Source organism: Rhinolophus hipposideros (assembly GCF_964194185.1).
Source record: "Rhinolophus hipposideros genome assembly, chromosome: 14".
Taxonomy (NCBI): Eukaryota; Metazoa; Chordata; class Mammalia; order Chiroptera; family Rhinolophidae; genus Rhinolophus; species Rhinolophus hipposideros.
This window is the reverse complement of record NC_138060.1, coordinates 49,660,545-49,680,617: the sequence shown is the minus strand read 5'-3', so window position 1 is coordinate 49,680,617 and position 20,073 is coordinate 49,660,545. Positions and strand designations below refer to the sequence as shown.

Genomic DNA, 20,073 nt, shown 5'->3' with positions numbered 1-20,073 from the left:
AACACAGAAATATCTACCAGATAAAACTTATTTATGGATATTTTGTTACAAGTTCATAAGAATATTTACCCTTTCCTGTCGCCAGTTGCATGGAGTAGGCTCTCGAGTTTGAGACCCGCAAGTTGAGAGCTGCTTTGCGCCCAGGGGACTGCGCCTGGCGTCTGCGCGGTCGTAACCATGCCACAAAATGAACATATTGAGTTACACCGGAAGCGCTATGGATATCGTTTGGATTACCATGAGAAAAAGAGAAAGAAGGAAGGTCGAGAAGCTCATGAACGTTCAAAGAAGGCAAAAAAGATGATTGGTCTCAAAGCTAAACTCTACCATAAACAACGCCATGCTGAGAAAATACAGATGAAAAAGACTATCAAGATGCATGAAAAGAGAAACACCAAACAAAAGGATGATGAAAAGACTCCACAAGGAGCAGTACCTGCCTATCTACTGGACAGAGAGGGACAGTCTCGAGCTAAAGTACTTTCCAATATGATTAAACAAAAACGTAAAGAAAAAGCGGGAAAATGGGAAGGTCCTCTGCCCAAAGTTCGTGCCCAGGGAGAAACAGAGGTATTAAAAGTTATTCGAACAGGGAAGAGAAAGAAGAAAGCATGGAAGAGGATGGTTACTAAAGTCTGCTTTGCTGGAGATGGCTTTACTCGAAAACCACCTAAATATGAAAGACTCATTAGGCCAATGGGCTTACGTTTCAAGAAGGCACATGTAACACATCCTGAACTGAAAGCTACCTTTTGCCTGCCAATCCTTGGTGTAAAAAAGAATCCCTCATCCCCACTTTATACAACTTTGGGTGTTATTACCAAAGGTACAGTCATTGAGGTGAACGTGAGCGAGTTGGGCCTTGTGACACAAGGAGGCAACGTTATTTGGGGAAAATATGCCCAGGTTACCAACAATCCTGAAAATGATGGATGCATAAATGCAGTCTTACTGGTTTGACAGCAGTTCATACAAGTAACTCCTTATAATTACTGAAGATTATACATCAATCAAGAAAACCGCCTTTACTGTGATGTTTCTGAGTACCAAACAGCTTACATGTCTGCAGTCAAGAGAACTATTTATTCTATTGTAAAGAACATTAAAATGGCCCAGTTTTACAAATTGGTCTTTATTTTGGAGTCTGTTTAGCATTTAGATGTTCATGAAATTGAATGATTAAACAAGCAGTTATAAAAAAAAAAGAATATTTAACTAGCAAAATCATAATGTAGGTCTGTTTAGGTCCATCATCTTACGATATCTGAGAGAATAAAATGTTTGGAACTACTGAGAAGGAAAACAGAATAGATGCTATTTTGAAAAAAAAAAAATCCTCAATGAGAAGACTAAAAAGTAATCACTTTGGTGTTATTAAATTTTCCAGTCTGACTTCAAAGTATAAACTATCTGGTAAATAAACACTGAGAAGTTTCATTCTGTGTGTGTGTAGGGGGGAGGGGTGTGTTTATTGCCTTTTACAAAACTGTTATATATCAAATACAGATTTGCATAAAACATTACAGCTCCACGAATTATAAGCACCATGTATTCACTATTTAAGAAACCTGTTTGCCAGTAACCTTAAAAGCCACATTTGTACACCTATAAAATTGTATTGCTTCGATTCCAGACGTGACACCACCAGTGTCCTGAGTCCTAGAGTAATCATCCTTTTGGGTTTTGGTCTTTTCCCTGTCTCCATACATACTATCTGTGTGTTTCTAAAGAACATGCTTGGTTTTGCCGATTTTTGGACTTTGTACTAATGGAATTATATCCTAGTTTGTTTATTGGAGCTATTTTTTTAGGCCAATCCAAGTTGTTAGGAGTTGCTCTACTTATTTTTTGCTGAGTTCTATCTGTCCAAACTCTGTACTGATTAGACAGTAACTCCTCATTCCACCCCACTCTTTGTAACAGTTAGCAACCACCATTCTATTTTGTTTTTATGATTTGACTACTGTACCTCATACAACAAAGTACCTCAGGTAAGTGGAATGACACTATACTTGTCTTCTTCTCATGTCTGGCTTATTTCACTTAGCATGTGTTCAAGTTTCATCATAATTTCCTTTTTAAGGCTGAATAATATTCCATTATATGTATATATATCACTTTTGTTTGTCTAATTACCCATAGATAAGCATTTGTGTTGTTTCCATCTTTTGGCTACTGTGACTAATGCTGCTATAAACATGGTATCTCCAAGTTCTGCTTTCAATACTTTTGGAGATATATACCCAGAAGTGGAAGTACTGCTTTATATGAAAATTCCATGTTTAAGTTTTTGAGGACCTGCTATAGTTTCCACAGGGACTACCTTTTTGCAATCCCACCAGCAATGCACAAATATTTGAATTTTTCATCTTCCCCAATACTTGTTATTTTCTGCCATTTGTATTTTTGGTTTGGTTTTATAATAACCATCCTCATGTGTGCGAAATGCTATCTTATTGTGGCTTTGATTTGCATTTCCCTAACGATTAGTGCTGAGCATCTTCTCAAGTGTTTATTGGCCATTTGTATATCTTCTTTGGAGGGATGTCTGGTCTAAGCTTTTTGCTCATTTTCTGATTGGGTTGTTTTATATCTTGAATTGTAGGAGTTCTTTATATATTCTGGATATTAATCCTTTATATGTTTTGCAAATAATTTTCCCGTTCTGTGAATTGCCTTTTCACTACTGACAGTATCCTCCGATATACAAAAGTATTTAATTTAAATGAAGTCCAGTTTCTCTATTTTTCTTTCATAGTTTGTGCTTTTGTTGTGATATCCAAGAAATCATAGCCAAATCTAATTTCACTGAGCTTTCGCCCTGTTTTCTTCCAAGAGTTTTATAGTTTTAGCTCTTACGTTTGTGATCCATTTAAAATTCATTTTTGTATAAAATTCATTTTTGTATATTGTATTTGGTAAGAGTCCAACTTCATTATTTTGCATATACTGTTTGGATTTCCCAGGACCATTTGTTGAAAGAAACTTTTCCCCCATAGAATGGTCTTGGCACCCTTATCAAAAATTATTTGACTGTGCAAAAGTTTGTTCCTGGACTATTTCTATTCCATTGATCTATGTCTGTCTGTATGCCAGTACCACACTCTTTTGATTACTTAGCTTTGTAGTAAATTTTGAAATCAGGAAGTGAGACTTTCAACTTGTTTCTTTTTCAAGATTGTTTTGGCTACTAGGGGTCACTTGAGATTTCATATGAATGTTAGGATAGAATTTTCTATTTTTGCTAAAAACATCCTTGGAATTTTGATAAGCATTGCACTGACTCTGTAGTGTAATTACCATGTGTACTGTCATCTTAACAGTATTGTTTTCTAATCAATGAACACAGGATTTTTTCCCATTGATTTATGTCATCTTCCATTTCTTACTTAAAAAGGTTTTATGCAAATGTAAATAAAAAAAAAAGCTGGGGTAGTAATGTTTATATCAGACAAAACAGACTTTAAAACAAGGGCTATAACAAGAGACAAACGGCATTTGACAAGGAAAAATGGCCTTAAATGACACATTTGACCAGATGGACTTAATTGATAGTTTTAGGAAATTTCATGCAAACGCAGCAGAATATACATTCTTTTCAAGTGCCAATGGAACATTTTCCAGGAGAGACCACATGTTAGGTCACAAAACAAGTCACACTAAATTTAAAATGACTGAAATATCAACCATCTTCTCAGATCACAATTACATCAAACTAAAAAGTTTTTGCACAGTGAAGGAAACCATCAACAAAATGAAAGACAACCTACTAAATCGGAGAAGATAAGTCACCAATGGTATGTCTGATAAGGGATTAATATCCAAAAACATATAAGGAACTAATTCATACAACTTAACACCAAAAAAAACAAATCCGATTAAAAAATGGGCAGAGGACTTGAACAGACATTTCTCCAAAGAGGACATAGAGATGGCCAATAGACATATGAAAAGATGCTCAACATCACTCATCAAGGAAATGCTAATTAAAACCACAATGAAAAACAAAAACAATTAAAAAAAGTAAAAAGAAAAACACACCATGAGATATTACCCCACATCTGTCGGAATGGCTATCATCAATGAAACAAGTTTTGGCGAAGATGTGGAGAAAAGGGAACCCTCGTGTACTGTTGGTGTGATTGTAAATTGGTGCAGCCACTGTGGAAGAGTATGGAGGTTCCTCAAGAAATTACAAACAGAACTACCATATGACTCAGCAATTCCACTTCTGGGTATTTATCTGAAGAAATCCAAAACACTAACTCAAAAAGATATGCACTCCTACTCAATGCAGCAATATTTACAACAGCCAAGATATGGAAGAAACCTAGATGTCCATCAACAGAGGAATGGATAAAGACGTGATACATTCATACAATGGACTATTACTCAGCCATAAAAAATAATGAAATCTTGCCATTTGCGACAATATGGATGGACCTAGAGGGTATTTATGGCTAAGTGAAATAAATCAGAGAAAGACAAATACCATATGATTTCACTTATATGTGGAATCTAAAAAAACAAATGAAAAAGCCAGATACACTGGACAAACATGGTTTCCAGATGGGAGCAGGGTTGGGAGAGATGGGTGAAAAAGGTGAAGGGATTAGGAGTATAAATTGGCAGTTACAAAATAGTCACGGGGAGGAACAATACAGCATAGGGAATATAGTCCACAGTACTATAATAACTATGTATGGTGCCTGGTGGGTACTAGACTTATCGGAGATCACTTCGTAAGTTATAGAAATGTCTAATCACTATGTTGTACACCTGAAACTAATATATTGTATGTCAATTGTAATTAAAAAAATAAAAAACTTTATAAAGGTATATTACTTTGCTTTGAATAAATTTAGATACTAAAAAAAAACACTGCCATCACTTCAGAATCTCCCTAACATAATCTATTCCTAATTAAAGCCCTCAATATTCTCCCCCCATCCTCTGGTGAACTTTGTTGGTAATCATGTCCTGTGTTGCTTTATAGCTTTATACTATGTATACTTTCCTAAACGACATGTATTAGTTTTGCCTATTTTTGAACTGTACATAAATGGAATATAAATGGAATGTTATTCCTCGTAAGTGTCATTCATTCTTTCTCCTTCTGTACTATTCCGTTATATGAACATACTGCTATGCATTTATATGAACATACTGCTATGCATTTATCTTAGCGATTTTTTTACAGACTTAGAAGAACCGCTGGGTCATGGGGAGGCATAGCTTTAACTGTGTCAGCGAATGCTGAACAGTTTTCCAGAGTGTTACTAAGTTCTTACTGGCAACGTCTGAGTTTGTTTTTGCACGTCCTTTCTAACATTTATTTGCACAATTTAGCTAACCTAGTAGATAGGTTCCTTTTAATACATTTGCCGTTTAGATTTCTTCTGTTAAGGACTAATCAAAATCTTGTGTTTTTTTCCCAAGAGTTGCTTACATATCCTGGATATTAATCCTATGTCAGTTGTAGGTTCGGTGACCATACGATCTCGTGTGCCCAAGATACATAGTGTATGTCTGTGGACCCAGGGTTAAGTATTGAAAGGCCATGTACAAAGGTGTAGAACTCACATTACCTGAGGACACACACAGATTAATAGAACAGAACAGAGGATTCAGAAATAGATCAACACATTTTGATCAGTTTGTTTTCTACAGTGGTACCAATTAAATGGGAGAAGTAAGTCTTTTCAACAAATGGTGTTGGCTGAACTGAACAAAAAATAAAACCCATACTTCAAGCCATATACAAAAACTAACTCAATAGATTACAGACCTAAAAATTATTTCTATATAGACCAAAGATACAAAATGACCTAAAAATTATTATATAGACCAAAGATACAAAATGGTTAGTTTGCCACTGACACAGGTCTCTTATTTTTCATATTCCTGTAAACCATGAAAAGAAACAACAGGATTGGAGAGGCGTAAGATAAATTCTAGAATTAAAAAATGAAATAAGTAAAATGAACTCAATGGGTGGGTTTTATATCAAATTAGCCATAAATGATAAGTGAATCAGGAGAAAATACACAGAATGGACAGGCAAAAGGAAAGATATACTGCCAACAAAGGTCTAATTATGTTTAACTGGAGTCTCAGAAGGAGAGCAGAGTGAGAATGGGGAAGAAGCAATATTTAAAGAGATGACTGAGAACTTAAAAAAAAAAACACGAATGAAAATCAACATGCTACAAAGTTAAAAGCTCAACAAATCCAAAGTAGGATGCCTTAGAAGGATGAAAACGATACATCACGCAAACATCTTAAGAATGCTAATACAACACTATTATTGATCAGACAAAATAGGCTAACAAAAAACTACTGAAAATAAAGTCTGATATTTGCAAAAATATCAAAGGTTCAATTTACCAAAAAAGTTCCAAAAGCATACCTATCCAATAATATGGGTTCAAAACATACAAAGAAAAAAATTGACAGTTCAAGGAGGAAGTAGGCAAATTTATAATAGTAAATGATTACAACACATCCTTCTCAGCAAATAACAGAACAAGTTTCAGGGATATGGACACGGACACACACACACACGGATTACAGAGCAAATTTTAACCATTTTTAAAGGATTATAATCAAGAGTATCTGACTACAATGCAATTAAGATAGAAATTGATAATAAAAGACTAGAAAACCACCGTATTCAAAACTCAAGAAATATACATCAAAAAACCCATGGTTCAAAGAAACTACAATGGAAATTAAAATATGCATTAAACCGAATGACCGTTGACATCAAAACTTGTGAGAATGGAACTTAAACTATGTTTGGAGTAAATGTGTAACTTTAAATTCATATATTAGGAAAAGAAAAAATCAACACACTAGTTAAAAAGAATATCTCTCCTCCAAGGAAACTAACACAGATTAATGAAATAAAAAACACTGTAGAAAGTGTCAACAAAGCCATAAACTAGTCTAAGAAAGAAAAAAAAAGCTAAGAAAACTTATAAAAACTGAAGGAAAATGAGGAGCAATATAATGAGGGAGAAGAGACAGAAACTGAAACGGATGCAAGGGAAAAAAAACAAATCTTAGGAGTGAAAAGTACACATTAAGATAACCATTAAGTGATATTAGCAATAAGTTTACTTTAATCTATTTGAAAATTTAGATTAAATGGACAATTCCTTAAAAATAACTTACCAAAACTGACATAATAGAAAAATCAAACAATCCTGTCTATAAAATAACTGAATCTCTAATTAAAAACCTTTGCACAAAGAAAAATCTAGGCCCAAATGGTTTATACCAGCAAATTCTATCAAACACTGATCATTATTTCAGGAATGCAAATTTAGTTTACACTATGAACAGAAAGTCTCTGTAATTCACTATATTTACAGTATTTACACTATTTACAGTAAAGGAGAAAAATCAGCATCAGCTCTATAAATTAAGAAAAAAAACACGTCATAAAACAAAACTCTTTCATGATAAAAAAACTCATAACAAACTGGGAAAAATGTGTTCTCAATTTGACCAAAGATATCTATAGAAAATGTACAGTAAACTTAGGGAACAAGACAAGTTTACCTTTTCTATGTAGTACATTACCGGACGTCCTAACCAGTGCAGAAAAAGCTAGAAAATTAAATATGCATCCATTAAAAACAAATAAATAAAACTGCCATTATTCCGCAATTATGATGGCATTTTTATAATAAATCTGAATTATCAGAATGAATTTAACATTGTCGAGTACAATTTTGACATATAAAACCAAATTTTCTATATTACTGACAATTGGAAAATAAAATTTTATAAGACAGTATTTATCAAAAATAACATACCTTATATTAAAAATTACAAAAATTGCAAGACCTATTTTAAAAATATAAAGCAGAAATTAAAGATGACCTAGACCAATATAAATCAAAGGATATGCCATGTTCATAGAAGACAATATTTTAAAGGTGTCAATTTTCCCCAAATATAGTTGCAATGCCCAGTTAAAACTCCAAAAAGGTTCTTGTTTTTTTCTTTGGTGTAACTGATAAGTTAATTCTAAAATTTATATGAAAAAGCAAAGGAACATAAACAGCCAAGAGAAATTTAAACAAGGTGGGTGTGGGAGATTTGCTTTACCGTACCTTAACTATCTTCAAGTTACATTAAGTCAACACACAAAGCTAAGCACTCTATAAAATACAGGATCAAGAGACAGACTCATACAAATACTTGGTTTACTGCCAAAGGACTACTGCACAGCTATAGGAAAAGGATGGTCTTTTCAATAAATGGTATATGGACAATTAGGTATACACATGCAAAACAAAACCCCAAACATAAAACAATTTACAGTATACTCAACAAATGAATTTCTAAGCTAAGTATAAACAATTTTCTGGAAAATATGAGACTATTCACACCTCAGGTTAGGAAAAGAATTTTTAAATAGGACACACAAAGCTTAAGGCAGACAAGAGATTGAAAAATAAGACATTAAAATAATGAATTCCAGGCATTTTGTAATGATGAAAGGTTTATATACAGGATATATAAAGAACTCTTACTAATATAATAAATTTAAAAAAGAAAAACCATCAGAAAAAAATGGGCTAGAACCAAAGCCGTATAAAAAGGGGATTTCCAAATGGCCAACTTCATTGGTAATGTAGAAAAACAAATTTAACTCAAGAAATTATTATTCATCCACCAGAAAGGCAAAATTAAAGATGGACAAAGGCTGATTAGGATCTGGGAGTAACGAAAACATTCATATTCTACCTAGCAATTCTACTTTATTAGGTAAATACCCACAAAAATGTATGTGCATAACTTCCAAGAGAGATGCAAAATATTCCTATAGCATTATTTGTAATATCCTCAAATTAGAAACAACGCAAATACACATCAACAATAGAATGGGGCATGTGGGGAGGGGGAGAGAGTAGAAAGAGGGCCAGGGAGACAACATATAGGAGAATACTGTATACAGAGGTACCAAAAAAAGTATACATATTTTAAGGAAAAAACTATTAAAATTGTAATAATATATACTAACAAAAGACGAATACAAGTCACGTTTGACTTCTGCAATTACAAGAGGTGCTCAAAGTGGTTACCATCAGCATCCAGACACTTCTGATGACGGCGAACTACTGCTTGAGCAACGTTGACCAGTGTCCACTTGTATACATTGTTTTATACTCATATATATCAACAAAAACAAACTTACAGCTGCATGCAATATTCTGGATGAATTTCACAAAAACTGAAGCTAGATACAAAAAAACCCATATTGTTGAAAGAATAGATACAATTGAACAGTATGTATGGAAATACTTAAAAGTGTTAAAACAAGAAATCAAAGTAATTACCTTAACAGCAAGGCCAGTGATTAACTTCTGGAGGGGAACTGGGATAGGCCAGTGACCGGCAGGGGGCATGAAGTTTCTGGAATACTGGCACTGTTCTATGCTAGTGACTGGGATTGCGGTTACAGAGCTGTTTGTGTACACTGAGAGTATACGAGGTCTGACAATTCAGTTTGCAAACTTGTCACCGTGCGCGTACATTGGCAGCACTGTATAAACAGCTCAGTAAGGTTTCATAACCTTGGTATATCTGTCTCACAGCTGTGTTTGTGTCGATGTGTGGCGGTGTCTTACTGAGTGGCGTTTATTGTTGTGTTTTTGTGTGCTGTCGTGAGAATGTCTGAGCTTGAATTAGAGCAATGAACAAACATTAAATTTCTTGTTAAACTTGGCAAGTGAAATCAGGGACGTGTTAGTCCAAGTTTATGGGGATAATGCCATGAAGAAAACAGCAGTGAACAAATGGATTAAATGTTTTTCTGAGGGGAGAGAACATGTCACTGACAAAGAGAGGTCAGGGTGGCCAGTAACGAGCATAACTGATGAAAACATTGCAAAAATTAATCGAATTGTGCGTCAAAATCATCGGCTGTGAGAAGCACAGCAGACCAAGTAAACATTGATAAAGTTAGGAAAATCTTACCTGAAAATCTCGGCATGAGAAAGGGTGTGTAAAAATGGTCCCAAAGGAGCCCTTGCATCACAACAACGCACCAGCTCACATGGCACCGTCTGTGAGGGAGTTTTCAGCCAGTAAACAAATAACTGTATTGGAACACCCTCCCTACTCACCGGATCTGGCCCCCAATGACTTCTTTACCAGAACATAAAGGAAATATTGAGAGGAAGGCATTTTGATGACATTCAGGACATCAAGGGTAATACGACAGCTCTGATGGCCATTCCAGAAAGAGTTCCAAAATTGCTTTAAAGGGTGGACTAAGCTCTGGCGTCAGTGCATAGCTTTCCAAGGGGAGTATTTCTAAGGTTACTGTAGTGATATTCAGCAATGAGGTATGCAGCACTTTTTCTAGAATGAATTCGCTGTCAGACCACGTACATATTTGTGTTCTGTTACATTTTTTAAAAAAGTTTAATTTAAAACAAACAGTGGACATCACATTTCTTTACTGGTTGCTGTCTCAATTTTCTAGGTCTCAGCTGCAGACTGCTTGTTGAGCTCTACATTTATCTATTATTCCACCTACCTTGGGTGAGTATTACAGGCAACAAGGCAAATGTCTGACAAAACCCACCATTGAGCAGCAGCGGTTCCAGCAAGATGAAGAGAATGCTGGAGATTTATTGCACAACACGAATGTACTCAACACTACTGAACTGTACATTTTAAAATGGTTAAGATGGTAAATTTTGTTATATATTACAATTAAAAAATTAAAAATGGTCCAGTAGCTCCAGATTTGATGATCTTACGGCGCCTCAGCTATGGAAATAGCAATACTCTATAGGATACTGACCTCTTGGTTATGGACTAGGGATTCAAAATGAAGTAAAATCCTACAAATGCAAACTCAGGTAGGTAACAATATAAGTTTGAAAACTGTTTTATCTTTGCACTTGCTGCCGCACTGCCTAATTTATATTACAAACTTCAATTCTAAGACATGGAACAAAAACAAAAGCTGTTGTACAGTATAAAACTTGGAGGTCTTGATATTTAATACCTCACCCTGTGATGTACAGTGCTGGTAATCACACATGAAATGAATTTAGAGATCTAAAGAATATTCTGAGCCAACTATTCTATATTCCAATGTATTTAAGTTACTATAATTTCACTTCTTTGCTACAATAAAAATCACCAAATGTTGTTACAGTATGGTGTTTTATTGAGGCAACCCACTGAATCAAAATGGTGATCCCTAAAACAGAGAGGTGAGAGATCGATCATTCCTGCTCTCAATGAGACAATTCTACAATGAAGATTAACTACCAGAACTTTATGAAGCAGGGCTTTTGTTAGAGTCTTATCCTCATTTAATGGAGACAAAATTCCTATGTATCTAGGTGTTCTCCCCCTAACTAACTGATAAAAAAACAACTTTTTCATTCTGGGGTAAAAATAAGGAAAAACAAAATAGTTAGGTCTAAATTGAACTGACTGAGCACTTCTTTTCTACACGTATTCTCTAAAACCTTTGTAAAAGTGAACAAGGAAGGATGTGTTCAGTACTCTAACTCCTTTGAAAAACAGAAGATTTGTAAAAGACAACACACTTAACACAAAACTTGAATTAATTTTATTTCCCCTACAGTCAACAATGTCTCTGCATCGAATTTTAAAGCAACAAAGTAAAATAAAATCCCCCAAATGACAAGGTATCAGAAATCCAGATTTAGTTACACTTTATTTGTGAAAATGTTCAGCCATTTTATTGGTCTGTAAAAGAACCATCATCTGGGTCAAAATGAATTCTATAAATCAAAGAATATTCTACACTTTGGAAAAGAAAATCAGTAACATTCTCACTGAATATTGTAAATTACACTTTTCTTCATAAAAGGTACATACTATTCTGCACTTTTCCACCAAAAGCAGTGGTGTAAGTTATGCTTGTTTTATAAAAAAAAGTTATATCTTGTGGCAGGAAAAACCCTTTCTCATTTCACTTTTACTAAACAACTGGAGAAAATTCTCAAGTCTATATAAAGTTGCCTATAAGCTGGAAAAGTGAACATGTTCAATCTCCATTTATATTTTTAGTGCATTTTTTGACAACCATCACATTTTTAATAAAAGTAAGAAAATGCATATAGCATTAAAGAGTGTTTCATCAAATGCTTTAAGGGATTTAAAAAATATGGAGCAGACGACAAAAATCATCGTGATGGATGAAACGGTTATAACATGAGAAGTCCAGGCAAACTTTACAAATCCTTGGTCATTTTGAAGAGTCACAGATGAACTCTGGACACCTGTCCACTTTAAGGGTTTTTCCCTTAATCTCTTACATGTAAACATAGTGCTAATCTCAGTACTAAGATACAAACTCCATCCTGGTAATAAGCAACATTCTGTGCAGTTGCCATGATTTCCAAAGGATATAAATTTAGCCCTTGAATGAACAATATATGAGATCTGCTCTGTTAAGTACCTGGTGAAAATAACTGCTAACAGCAGTAGTAATATGTCAACAAAAAAACTATTTGAATCAATTAGTTACTCAGAAGTTCATCTTTGAAACAGCAGCTTATTCTTAGAGCAAACAGTAAGCAACAGAAAAATGTACATTTGATGAAACATTCTTTGCACTGGAAAAACATGAAAATAAATATAATTCAAAGAATTATAATTACGTTTCTAATACCTCTTTCTCAGACCTGTACTAGTTTACTGGTTCAAGAAGCTCTCACATCATATTTTGTCATTTGTAATTTATATATTGCTATTTGGGTAATTCAAATAAAATGCAAGTCTTGTAAAATAATAAAAACATTGACAAGTATGCATGTGCCAGGGACCAAATTAGAAGGTTCTTTGGTGCAATTAGTCCAAATTCTCAGATTTGAAGGATAAATGTACCAATAATAATAAAAAAAAAAAACACCCTGCTGTTAGACATTTACAGCAGTGCTCTGTCTTGCTTCACATTACAAATCGAAAACAGCTATTCTCAATAAGCCAATTTTATTTTTTAAATCAGGCATTGCCAGAAAATTTTGTACATTAACCTGGACCAGTGATGGTTCTGTACCCTCTGTTGCTGTGAAACATGACATGAGCTAAAGGCAAAGACCGGTTCTCACAAGGACAACTGCTTCAAGTTAGGAACCAGAACAGTATATTTAAACAGTCTTCTTAGATATTTTCTTGCCTTTCTTAAAAATGAGCTTATTTTTAATGTAGCCACGCTTCCTTTTTGTGGTCTAAAAAGAAAATAGAACACATGGTATTAGCACAGGTTTCCTACAGATTAAATACACACACACAAAGTTCACTGCATTGTAATGAAGACTCTCTTAGTCTCAGCTCTTTCTATGGCTAAACTCCTTGAAGAATCAGTGAGCATCACTGACTTCTACGCCGAGTGTACTGAGACCCAGCATAAACTGGACTAGGTCCCTAGCGTTCGGATGAAATGACTACCAGGGCATTACTCAAATGCATACTGCATACTCTTTACTCACCTCCCCTCTCAACCACTAAATGCTTAGCTGTAATAATTACATTTCCAGGTATGACAGAATATAACACAAAACTAAGGAATCAGAAAATGTTAATGCTGCTCCTGGTTTGGCCTCCAAGAATTTGCTGTATGTCAGAAATACACATTAACCAGTAACTTTTGGAGCCAGTTTTATTTGTAAAATGAGAATGACTGTAAAAAAATAAAACATAAAATTACTTGGCATATTCTCCAATTTAGGTAGGAAAAAAAAGCACTTAATAATGAAAAGAACAAAAACCAAACATCCAAGAAAAAACCGTAATCTTCTTTGAGTTTCATAGATCTTTAAAAAATAATACATTTTTCTTAACACTTCAGGATCTCACTAAACTACTTTCAACAGATGTTTTCTGGTATAAAAAAGCAAATTACTACAAATGTGGTGGCAGAAATTACTGCAAAGATGTTTGCTACATTAGAATCCTATAAAATAAATCATATGGGCAACATGTATCTGCCAATCTGATATACCCATAGATACTGAAAAAAGGAAATATCGTTTTGGAAACAAGTAATTTAATGCACTATCAAAGCACCTGGTTAGCAGAGGCTGAAAACTCAACAGATTGATTGCTCAATTCAATTTTTACATTTAAACACAACTTTTAGAGGAGGTTTCAGAAACTTAACATAAATCATGTACTGTGTACATTTATGATGTTCAGTTTAAAACAACTGATAATTTTTTCTAAGTGACAAGAATACAAAAACAAGGCAAAGTGCAATCCTTTTTAAGGTTACAAAAAGTAGCTGCTGTTAACTTGTTCACAATATATGTTAACTTATTAATAAGCTATTAAGGCAAAAAGTAAAAAATTTCAGAGGGCACAATTTAAAAAAAATTCAAACCAGGTCAGTGAGTTAGTTTCTTTATCACCATTACGGTTTCTAATATGAAACCTTTCTGTGAGATCATATAAAATGCCCTGTGTCTATGCAAAGTAGGTAGCTCAGCCCTCAGGGTGTTTTTCTCTACGGGCAGTGAGCTCTGCCCCAAAGCCTTTTCTGCAGCCCTGGACTACAATTCCTAGTGCCTCAGCCATGTCAGTTTGGCAGTGAGTGGCAGGGAAACTCCCAGAATGACTGCTGTACCCATACCCTCCAACCCCAAGTAAAAACCAGTGTGGAGAGAGGAAAGCAAACAAACAAAAAGCATTCCTAGTACTAGTACACAACAGAGAACATAAAGCCATGGAAACCATAAATTCAAGATCCATGTTGTTGGCTACTAGAGTATGTCTGGGGCATACAAAACAGACTATCAAAATCTTTCTTTATCCATTCACTTACTTATTTTGGGGAAATAATGGGAAAACAAGAGGTCAGATTAAGAAAATCCACTATCATAGGGTAGACAAGTTCAATGGCCTTGTTTTTCAGAAAAAGTAGACTTAACTGCTGGGCTTAGATGTTTTAGGAGTAACTGCCTTGAGACGAGCGGCATTTGCTTTGACTTCTGCACTTATGTGACTCACCAGTTTCTCCTACCACACGCGTGTGAGAAACCAGATCATTTGATGTAAAGACTGGTAAGTGAATCTGATATGACTAACATGAGTGTCAGCTGTATGTGACATATTTAAACACATTAGTCTAGATATGGTAATCTGTATCTGGCACAGAAATTATTCATTTAAAGTTTCTATTGACCTATCTATCATACAGCTATACTCAGCACTTTTATAGTACAAATTAATCTCTATTCTGAATATATATAAAAAAATATATAAATATATAAAAAAAAGTACACATTGTAAGAGAGGAAAAATCTACTAAAATTGTAATACTCAATATACACCGACACCAAAAGGTGAATACAAGTCACATTTGACTTCTGCAATTACAAGAGGTGTTCAGAGTGGTTGCCATCAGTGTCCAGACACTTTGGATTATGGCAAACTACTGCTTCAGCATAGATAACATCCCTTAAAATGTGTATACATTTTTTGGCATGCCTGGTATTTGAAGTATATTTTAAGTAATGTAAAGGGATAAGACAATTGCTTCAATGATTTAACTCCAGAAACAAACAATCTTTAAGTTGTAAATCTCATGCCATTCTGCGTAGTGTGATGAAAAGTCATGCCATCTCTCTGCTCTGCCCCACCTGGGACGTGATTCATCCCTTTGTCCAGCGTCTCCACACCATACACACTCCCTTAAGTTAGTCACTAAGTAACCCTCTTGGTTATCAGATCCACTGTCAAAGTACTGCCGTACTTGTGTTCAAATAACCCTCATTTTACTCAACAATGGCCCAAGAGTAGTGGCACTGACACCTTAGACGTGCCAAAGCGAAGCTTTGTAAAAGCACTTCCTTAAGTGAAAAGGTATGAATGTATAAGAAAAACCAGTTTATATAGGGTTCGGTACTATCTGCGATTGCAGGCATCCACTGGGGTCCTTGGAAATATGCCCCGAATATAAGGAAAGACTACTGTAACTGATGAGAGCAATGTAAACCAAGCACCTTTCAAGGCTTAAGACTGAAAGCAGTCTAATAATAATTAGTATTATGAGGACAGTGATTTAAAATACAACTTAACATTTCCTGTTTCCCATCTCCCACAGAGGGCAACCTATATAAAAATACTCATTTTTACTAGTCTTTTGTAGCAAAGATTAGATGTACTTGGCTTAAGTGAGCAAGAATGACCTCCGATAATGTATTTTATATCTTATTAAATATTTAGTACAAAAGAGCCGTAATGATAAGCTCATCATAATTCCTGCCTATAAACTTTGTCATAATTACATTTAACACTAATTTTCTTAAGATAAACGATTTTTTTTAGATTCTATACTCAACCAACTCAAGCTTATTCTTTACTCAATGATTAATAAAGTAACATCATACTAAGAACAGAACGTGAAAATGCAATATAAATTTGTTTTGACCAAAGATGAGGAACCAATTCTAGCTGTATTAATTGCTTGGCATTTTTACTTTCACAAAGGTTCAGACAGTGATGACCAGACCCGTCTTACTAATGGGAATGGCACAAAATAAGCCATAACACTTCTGGAAAATCTCAGCTTTGGTTCTCTGATAACTACTAAGCTATCCAGAAAAAGGTGCTGTTTGGGATATCTGAGTGCTCAGTTTGAAAGCAGGCTAGCTTGCTATTTGATTTTTATATAAACCATAGTCTTTATAGACCTGGCAAATGGAAATTTATTAGCAATTTTCAGTAATTATTTTTCAGACAAACCAACCAACCTTGTGTTACCCTTTTACAGACATGACTTCACTTGGTACCCACCTTCTTTGACAAATACTTCTGTTTTGGGATAATGTTGGTGACTCGAGGTTTGTGGTCTAGTGTCTCCCTGTTATCAGGTGCTTTCACTTTATATATCCTTACAAGCCAGTGTTCTGACGTAAAGGCCTCCTCCAAATGCTTGAATTTAATGTCCTTGTTTCCAATCTCAGCATTACGTGTTCGATCAAAACCTGGGGGTGTACGAAAATCCAGCTGCAAAAGTGATATTAGTACTGGATGTTAACCATATTAGAAAACATTCAGTATTAGGAGGTGATAAATGTTATCATTAAAGTAACTCTCCACCTTTAAACTAGGAAAATAGAACCAGAGTAATGTATTGTAAATGGTTCTCATATGCTGCTAACTAGAAAGGAAGAGAGAAACAAAATATATCTGAATTAGAATTTCACTGAATCCTTAGCGTGGATGAGGAGCCTGCAGGCATAAAAAAAAACCAAAACAGCAAAATGAAATCCATCAAAGCCCTTTTTTTTAGGTAGTAAGGGAACACACAGAGGGGCTTCTTTTCTGCCTCAGGGTCTTACACTATCTATCCTCTCAGCCTGAAAGTTCCACAGTCAGCTCTTTTGCATAGCTGGCTGCTTTCTTCCCTCTGGTCTCAGCCCAAATACCATCTCTTTGGGAAAACATTTTCTTGAGATTAGTAGTTAAGAAGTCTCCTCCACTATTTCCTTATCTTTTATTCTATTGTGTTCATTGTCAATGTTTTTATTTATTTTTAAAAATTACCTATATCCTCCACCAGGATGTAAGCTGCATTGTGACTTTATCTTATTCAGAGAGTGCCTTTATCTCCCCATTGTTACTTGTTCAATAAGTGTACAAGCAAGCAGTGAAACTACAACCTGACAGTGGGAACTACAAAGCTTAAAAAACCAAACCAAGGGAGGATTTATGAGAAATAAAGAGATTTTGAAAAACTGGGGGTAGGGGAGAAGACTAAGAAATTATCAGACAAGTTTATGTTGACACACAAGCAAAGCATAAGCGAAGTCAACTTGAAAGCAAACCTAAATCTACTACTCCAATGACGGAATTACTTGTTCTTGCATATCTACACAATAGAAGTTATACTTCACGTCTTAAACATATATTACTCTTAAGTAGGGAAGGCACCAAAATGAACGCATGCCAGAGCATGGCTTAAAACTTGATAAAGGACAGGAAGAAAACTCCTTTGATACTTCAGTAGTGAACAGAGAAACTAATCTTTGACGCATTTTCTGAGGTAGCTAATTATTATGGCTTAAGTGCTTCTTTCTTAGCAAGAGTTTAGAGACTAGGCAGTGGCCTTTAGAAGACATCAAAACACAAACAAAAACCTTAATTTAGTAGTAAAATTACTGTCTATGTTTTAAAAGCCACCTATAGAGTAATTCCAAATTAACAGTGATGAACGTTATCTTGATCCCTGGTGTTTGCATAAAATTAAACAAGCAATTTTTCCTTCTAGTATCAACCAGAACACAATGTGGAATAAGACAGTTTTCACTGAAATCTTGGTGTGAATGTTTAACGTTTATTATAGCCATGCAATGTAAGAGCCATAAAGAACCTTAGAAATCAAGTCATCAGTCCAACTCATTCATTCTATTATATACAGAAAAGAAAAAAACAACAACCCAGGGACGGTCTGTCTTTTCTAAGAGTTATATGACTTGACAGAGCCAGATCTAAATCCCAGGTATTATGACAGAAAATCCATTGTTCTTTTTGGCACAACGCCTCTATGCACATTCATACTCATTTTGTGGGTCCTAAGCTTTTGTATCACCTCATTCTACTTTTCTGGAAACTCTGACCCTGATAGTCCTCGCTATCTGTGGTAATGAAGAATAGGGATAGAGTGAATATCTGAAGTTTCTATATAATTAAACTCTTTAATTTCAGGTGTTTTCCCCACCAAGCAGAAAGGTAACCCTTAGGTAACATAGTTTCCTAAGCTGGAAGACCTCTTACCTGGAGAACAATGTCTTCCAAAAGCTTGAGGCCAAAAGGTTGGATGGCAAGCAAAAGGTTGGATTTGAGCCTAGTATTAATATTTTGGAAATATTTGATCTGAAATTTTTTCCCTAATTTTTCACATAGAAGTTTCAGAAATCTAAATTTGATGGAGGTGGAAGACTCTAGATATGAACATTGTTCTTACAGCATAACAGAAATATCATTATTTTGTGTTCCAGATGCAAACAAGACTTTTAAAATATTTTTTTAAATAAAGATTATAGAAAAACTGGATGTAACTAACCTGCATTTCTCCAAATCTGTAGTATGACATTTTATACATAAGGCAATTCAACAAAGTGGGGGATCCTGCTTTGTCTACACGGAATTCTCCTTGTGGGGTGAAATAGTCACTTTCCTACAAGAAAACAACCAAAAGTTTCTGTGCCAGTTCAATTTAACACATTCAAAGCTATAGGTTTCCCTCTACATTTCCCTGTAAGAACCAGCTTTTAGGGTATCTTCATAAAGTAATATTTAGTTGCATTTCAAAAAAGTATTGTATCAGAGAATTAATTTAAAAATTAAATGTGATCCCTAAAAAAGCCCACAAAACGATCATACGTCTTTTTAAAGCTGAGTCTAGAAATCATTCATAAAAAATAAGAGTATCCAAGAAAACACAGAAAAAGAACAATGCTCTGTTGGAGGAAGAAAAGGCCATTAATCCTACCAGATTTTAACCATGATATAAAACTTCAATAATTTAAAACGTATGGTACCAACACCATGGTTTTAATACCAGGTAGATTCGCTCTCTCCAATTTCCCCATCCTCATTCCCATTACTCCTTTTGAGAGTTTTCTTAAATGTTGTTCTTTATTTTTCCTGTGAACTCTAAAATCAATTCTTTAGTTGGGATGGGCAGTGCTTAAAAAACCTTAAGACGGCTCCAGTTTGGCACTTTTATAAATCGAAATTGTCTAGAAATTTACCATACAGAGATACTTGTACACGGGCAAAATAATAAGTGTAGAAAGTTATTTAAGAAAATAACAAGTGATTACTATGGGCTCTTTTTCTTTTGGGTGGGGGTAAACTTATATTGTATATTCTTTTATATTTCACTTTTTGAACCATGTGACTGTATTACCTATTTATAAAGTTTTAAAATAGTGAATCTAAAAAGCATAGGAATTTAGAATTTCTATATAAATGTTCAAAGCATTATCATGTCACAATTTTAAGACTGCTAAAGGAAATCCACAAAAGAAAATCACACACTGGGAAAATTAAGATTAA

At 34.6% G+C, this 20,073-nt stretch overlaps 2 protein-coding genes across 2 annotated transcripts in view; one reads left to right on the top strand and one right to left on the bottom strand.

Moving 5' to 3' along the window:
* The first annotated feature begins 146 nt into the window (after window positions 1–146).
* LOC308507790 (ribosome biogenesis protein NSA2 homolog) lies at window positions 147–3,994 on the top strand. Its single transcript, XM_081073389.1, has one exon. It carries the CDS (start codon window positions 178–180, stop codon window positions 958–960), a length of 783 nt encoding a protein of 260 aa, XP_080929515.1. The 5' UTR covers window positions 147–177; the 3' UTR covers window positions 961–3,994.
* A 7,595-nt stretch (window positions 3,995–11,589) lies between these two features.
* The window catches only part of STT3B (STT3 oligosaccharyltransferase complex catalytic subunit B), an 81,873-nt gene continuing 73,389 nt past the window's right edge, over window positions 11,590–20,073 (bottom strand). Inside the window, exons 14-16 of the mRNA XM_081073385.1 lie at window positions 19,076–19,189; window positions 16,804–17,016; window positions 11,590–13,238 (exon numbers count right to left, since the gene is read on the bottom strand). Of these exons, the coding sequence (XP_080929511.1) occupies window positions 13,158–13,238; window positions 16,804–17,016; window positions 19,076–19,189 (408 nt within the window). The 3' untranslated portion in view covers window positions 11,590–13,157. The remainder of the gene's footprint in view (window positions 13,239–16,803; window positions 17,017–19,075; window positions 19,190–20,073) is intronic.